We start from the raw sequence: 6,684 nt of genomic DNA, 5'->3' as shown, positions 1-6,684 counted from the left end.
CATAGAAACATGAAATACCTGGTGCACGCTCGACAAGCTGGGTGGCAAAGCAAGCATATAAGCCACCTCCCCAATCCTCCTAAGTACCTCAAAAGGGCCAATGAACCGCGGACTCAACTTCCCTTTCTTTCCCAATCTCATAACACCCTTCATGGGCGAAACCTTCAGCAAGACCTTCTCACCAACCATATAAGACACATCTCGAACCTTCCGGTCCGCATAACTCTTCTGACGCGACTGCGCTGTACGAAGCCTCTCCTGAATCAGCTTCACCTTCTCTAAGGCATCCTGAACCAAATCTGTCCCCAATAGCCTAGCCTCGCCGGGCTCGAACCAACCAACTTGAGACCTATACCGCCTCATACGGAGCCATCTGAATGCTCGACTGATAACTGTTATTGTAGGCAAACTCTGCAAGCGGCAAAAACTCATCCCAAGAACCTCCAAAATCAATAACACAGGCACGCAACATGTCCTCCAATATCTGAATAGTACGCTCGGACTGCCCGTCTGTCTGAGGATGAAATGATGTGCTCAACTCCACCTGTGTACCCAACTCTCGCTGAAAGGTCCTCCAGAACTGAGAAGTAAACTGAGTACCTCTATCTGAGATAATAGACACTGGAACACCATGCAATCGAACAATCTCCCGGATAAAGATCCCTGCCAGCCGCTCCGAAGAATGGGTAGTACACACTGGAATGAAGTGCGCGGACTTGGTCAGCCGATCCACAATCACCTAAATCGAATCGAACTTCTTCAAAGTCCGAGGAAGTCCAACAACAAAGTCCATAGTAATCCTCTCCCACTTCCACTCGGGAATATCCATCTGCTGAAGCAAGCCACCAGGTCTCTGATGTTCATATTTCACTTTTTGACAATTGAGACACCGAGCCACAAATCCCACAATATCTTTCTTCATTCTTCTCCACCAGTAGTGCTGCCTCAAATCCTGATACATCTTCGCGGCACCCGGATGAATAGAATATCGCGAGCTATGGGCCTCCTCCAATATCACCTCCCGAAGCCCATCCACATTGGGCACACAAATCCGGCCCTGCATCCTCAACACACCATCATTTCAAGCAATGGTTACAAACCAAACTACCAAACGTCCAGTTACACATATCAATAAACAAACTCAAGGATTCCATATATTGTTTCTATAATTAGCCAACATGGACTTCAAAATTGACATATATATTGCTGATAATAAACCAAACTACTGGATGTAGACAAGTCATAGTTTATAGTCCATGATTAATTATAATTTGATCCTTAACTATTTTTAGAGAGAAATCATCATATCACTAGTCTAAAATAAACAGGCATGGGGACTGGATCATTTTGTTCAAAAAAAAACTAATGCTGCAACACAGAATAGCTTCATTCCATCTCCAAACTTGATTACACATTGGAGTTCGAAGTATGTACCTGGAGAACAAGGGGAAAAGTAAGAAGAAGGCAGAATCAACAACAGCAAACAGCAGGCAACAGCAGTTTCAGGCTAACTCCAAACCCAGGAAATGGTATCCAGCAACCCAAGAAATAATTTCAGGCAAGTAATACCAATAAACACACAAAACCAGCTTGAATGAACCAAACTCAACCTCGAAAATAACCTTAGGAACCTTTTAAACCCCAACTAATAGAAACATAAGGAGAAACTTAAGCCATTTTCTTCAACCCCACGTCAATCGGTGATTTGATTTAGAACTTAAAAAAACTCAAATACCCCTAAAACTCAATGGAACAGTAAGTTTTCTAAGGTCAGCCGCCTCAAGTTTTTTATTTTTAGAATTTTCAGTGCCCTCTAAGGCAAGAAAGAGTTGCTTTATATGCAAGCTAATAGGGCAACCATGAAAGAAACAAATTTGCAACTTTAGTCCCCTTTGAATTTTTATTTTTGCCTAAGCAACCCCCCTAATTTCTGACTTTTTACCCAAGTTAAACTACCCAAAACCAGAAATTGTAATTCGAATCCCACCTAGAAGCTTCTAGGGGCTCCCTATTCTGTTATGGTAAGATTCCTTCAAATTAGATTACCTAGACTACCCCCAAATGTCCCAGCAATTACTGCAAAAAACTAATAGGTACAGGTCAAGTGACCCAAAAGTTAATCTGGGCCCGGGTTCACGAATTGGTCCAGATTTCTGGCGAAATGAACTCGTGGTCCAAACAATCACATAATTCCCCAAGCCCAGGCTCAATTGAAACAGTCCAAACAAGGAAACAAGTTAGCTAGACTAAATCAAACATCCTCAAACAAACCAGGCCCTAAACGAAAGGTTTAAAGGAACCAAACGGACAGAAATCAACTCTCCTAAAACTAGCCAAAATTAAACCACATAAAAAGAAAGAAGAAAGGATGAACTGGGAAATTAAAACAACGAAGGAAGGGAAAAATGAAGGCACTTACTGAACTCACGCCCGATTTTATTTGACTTCCCGATTTGAATCACAAAGAGACATTAATCGGCTGTTCTTTGTCAAGAACAGGCGAATAATATCACCTTGTGATAGAACCGACTCGAAATGCTCCTAGACACTGGAGAGACGCCCTTGCATGAACGAGTTCTGCCTGTGACCTTTTGGGTTTGGAGATTGGATTTGATATTTGAGATATTTCAACTGGATTTGACGAAGAACTGGCTTGAGATTTGGGGAGAAAGGGTCACGATGTGTCCATGGTGTAATTTGGGTGGTGATTGAAGCTTTTTGCTTGGGTAAAAATGGCGGAACTCCGGGGCTGATTAGGGTTGAATGAGGTAGATAGGGGAGGGTGAGAGACTGAAGGGGTTGTTTGTGTCTTAGGTTTAATGTGGATTCTCGGACATCTTTATTTAATTAAGGTTGAACTTTGAGGGCCGTTGGATGATGAAGGATGAACGGCTGGGATTGACTTACACTTTGAAGAACTCAAAACGACGTAGTACTCCTATTACACTACGTCGTTTCGTGTGTCCTGGAGACTAGGGCCTTGGACCGGGTGGGGGGTCGACTTGGGCCTGGGGATCATGGGTGGGAACATTTGGGCCTAAGCAATCAATTGAAATTGGCCCAACTACAAAATCTGATCTCTCTTTCTTTATTTTAATTTCCTTTTCCAAACTCTATTCTTCTTTTTCTTTTTCGATTTTAAGACTAAAAATACATCTAAATTAATTTCTAAGACTCAATTAACCCTAAAACTAATTAAACGCATATGATAATTATCACAACTAATCAAATTAAAAGTAAAACTACTAGAGTCAAATATTAACTCCAAAAGTGCAAATTTAACCATTTTTTTAATTTTCTTTTATGAACAACCTAATTACTAAGTAATTCTTAAAATGCAAAATTAACTCTCAAATGCATATGCAGCACACTTTTTTTGTATATTTTTTTCACTAATTTGAAATGCACAAGCAAAAATGCAAACAATTAACGGAACATGCCATGAAATTCACAAAATTGCAAATAATAAAAAGACAATATTTTGTTTTTGAAATTATGGGAGTAATTCATATAGGGAAAAAATCACGTGCTCACAGTCACGTCTCTGGCATCATCATGTACTGGCGCTCTCTGATGCGATCATATAAGAACGACCGAGAAACCACACAAGCCAACACCCGACTAGGCTCCGAAATATCTAGTCTCACAAACCGATTGTCCAAGGCCTGAACATCAACTGCAAGGGGCCTCTCCCCAACTGGAATATACGCCAAACTCCCCAAACTCACCGCCTTTCGGCTTAAAGCATCGGCCACTACATTGGCCTTTCCCGGATGATACAAAATGGTAATACCATAATCCTTAAGCAACTCTAGCCATCTTCGCTGCCTCAAATTAAGATCCTTTTGCTTGAACAAATGCTGAAGACTGCGATGATCGGTGAATACCTCACAAGATACGCCATACAAGTAGTGCCTCCAAATCTTCAATGCATGAACTATTGCAGCTAACTCCAAATCATGAACAGGGTAGTTCTTCTCGTGGGGCTTCAACTGAGGAGAAGCATAAGCAATCACTCTGCCCTCCTGCATCAATACACAACCAATCCCAACTCTCGAAGAATCACAATACACTGTGTAAGAACCTGAAGCTGATGGAAAAACCAATACTGGAGCTGTGGTCAAAGCTGTCTTGAGCTTCTGAAAGCTCTCCTCACACTCGTCCGACCATACAAATGAGGCACCCTTCTGAGTCAACTTGGTCAAGGGTGATGCAATGGAGAAAATCCCTGAACAAATCGGCGATAATAGCTTGCCAACCCAAGAAAGCTACGAATTTCTGTGGCTGAGGACGGTCTAGGCCAACTCTGAACCGTCTCTATCTTCTTTGGATCGACCTGAATACCCTCGCTGGACACCACGTGTCCCAAGAAAGCCACTGAATCGAGCCATAACTCACACTTGGAGAACTTTGCATACAGCTTCTCCTCCCTCAACCTCTGCAATACAACTCGCAAATGCTCCGCGTGCTCCTCCTGACTACGCGAATACACCAGAATATCATCAATGAAAACAATAACGAACGAATCCAGATAAGGCCGAAATACACTATTCATCAAATGCATGAATGCTGCTGGGGCATTGGTCAGCCCGAAAGACATGACAAGAAACTCATAGTGACCATATCTAGTCCTGAAAGCAGTCTTAAGAATATCTGAATCCCTGATCTTCAACTGGTGATAACCCGAACGGAGGTCAATCTTGGAAAACACCCTCGCTCCCTGAAGCTGGTCGAACAAATCATCAATGCGAGGCAGGGGATGCTTGTTCTTAATTGTTACCTTGTTCAACTGCCTATAATCGATGCACATTCTCATTGTGCCATCCTTCTTTTTCACAAACAGAACTGGCGCACCCCAAGGTGACACACTAGGCCGAATGAACCCCTTATCTAGGAGTTCCTGAAGCTGCTCCTTCAATTCTTTCAACTCCGCTGGTGCCATACGATATGGAGGAATAGAGATGGGCTGAGTGCCCGCCACCAGGTCAATAGCAAAATCAATATCCATGTCCGGCGGCATGCCTGGCAGGTCTGCAGGAAATACATCGGGAAAGTCCCTCACAACTGGAACGGAATCAATACTAGGAGTCTCAGCTCCGACATCCCTCACAAAAGCAAGATACGAGAGACAACCCTTCCCAACCATACGCTGGGCCTTCATGAAAGAGATCACCCTACTCGGAATATAATCAGTCACACCATGCCACTCGATCCGCGATACATCCGGCATAGCCAAAGTGACTATCTTAGCATGACAGTCTAGATTAGCATGACACGGAGATAACCAATCCATGCCTAAAATAATATCAAAGTCCACCATGCTCAATAGCAATAGATCAACTCGGGTCTCCAGACCCCCAATAACCACAATACATGACCGGTACACACGGTCCACAACAACAGTGTCGCCCACCGGGGTAGACACATGAACAGGTAAAGCAAGAGGCTCCCGAGGCGTACTCAAATAGTGAGCAAAATATGAGGACACATAAGAATTGGTGGAACCGGGATCAAATAATACGGAGGCATCTCTGTGGCAGACTGAAACAATACCTGTAATGACAGCATCTGAAGCAATGGCATCCGTCCTTCCTGGTATAGCATAAAAACGGGCCCGGCCATCGCCTGATCGACCTCCCCCTCTAGGGCGACCCTTGGCTGCCTGATCTCCACCCCTAGCTGACTGGGCGGGTGGTGAAGTAACTGGAGCAGAAGTCGAGGGCTGACCCCTCTGCTGATGCTGACTGTCACGGAGTCGAGGACACTGCCTCCTCATGTGACTAAACTCTCCGCACTTATAATAACTACCCGGTGCTGGATATGGGGACTGAAGGGAACCCATCGCACCTGAGGACTAGCAGATGCACTCGGCGCAGAAGAACCCTGAGCTGATGGCGCACGAGATGAACTCTGAGCTGGGAGGGCGCTGAGTGAAGGCTGTCCCTGCTGTAACCCATGATGACTACGACCTGAAGATGCCCCACGATACTCTGGGCGGGCCGACTGAGCAGGCCTGAAAGAACGATCTCTACCAGGCTGGAACTGGCCCCTCGAAGGAGCACCACTGTAACTACCCGATCCATGATGCCTTTTGGCCTCCTCTCCTCTCGCTCTCGATGGCGAACTAACTCAATCTCACTAGCGATATCCACCACCTCCTCAAATGTAGCACCTAATACTCTCTCTCTAGTCATCAAAATACGGAGATGGTAGTTAAGGCCATCCACAAATCTCCTGATCCTCTCACGGTCCGACGGAATCATCCAGGTGGCATGACGAGCCAACCCCGAAAACCTCATCTCGTACTGAGTCACGGTCATATCTCCCTGTGTCAACCACTCGAACTGCCTACGCAGCTCCTCTCTGCGAGACTGCGGTACATACTTCTCCAAGAAGAGAGTGGAGAACTCCTGCCAAGTAAGGGGCGCTGCACCAACAGGCCTACGCCTCTCATACGCCTCCCACCAAGTGAAGGCAGCCCCAGTAAACTGAAAGGTGGTAAATGCCACACCACTAGACTCAAGAATCCCTGCTGTACGGAGCATCCGCTGACACCTGTCAAGAAAACCCTGGGCATCCTCGCCCTCAGCACCACTGAATGTCGAAGGCTGGAGTCTACCAAACCTCTCAAGACGACACCGCTCATCCTCCGGCATAGCTGGAACCCTGAACTCCTGCACTGGT

General features: G+C 45.1%; 1 protein-coding gene across 1 annotated transcript; it reads right to left on the bottom strand.

Annotated features, from left to right (window-relative positions):
* LOC109216736 (RNA-directed DNA polymerase homolog) lies at positions 1,352 to 4,810 on the bottom strand. The gene is made up of 2 exons (XM_019380914.1): positions 4,399 to 4,810; positions 1,352 to 1,434 (listed from the first exon to the last, which is right to left on the bottom strand). The coding sequence occupies exons 1-2, from the start codon at positions 4,808 to 4,810 to the stop codon at positions 1,352 to 1,354; spliced, it is 495 nt and encodes a 164-aa protein (XP_019236459.1).

Source organism: Nicotiana attenuata, chromosome 2, assembly GCF_001879085.1.
Source record: "Nicotiana attenuata strain UT chromosome 2, NIATTr2, whole genome shotgun sequence".
Lineage (NCBI taxonomy): Eukaryota > Viridiplantae > Streptophyta > Magnoliopsida > Solanales > Solanaceae > Nicotiana > Nicotiana attenuata.
Note: the sequence above shows the minus strand (reverse complement) of the source record. Positions and strands in the feature narration are given on the sequence as shown.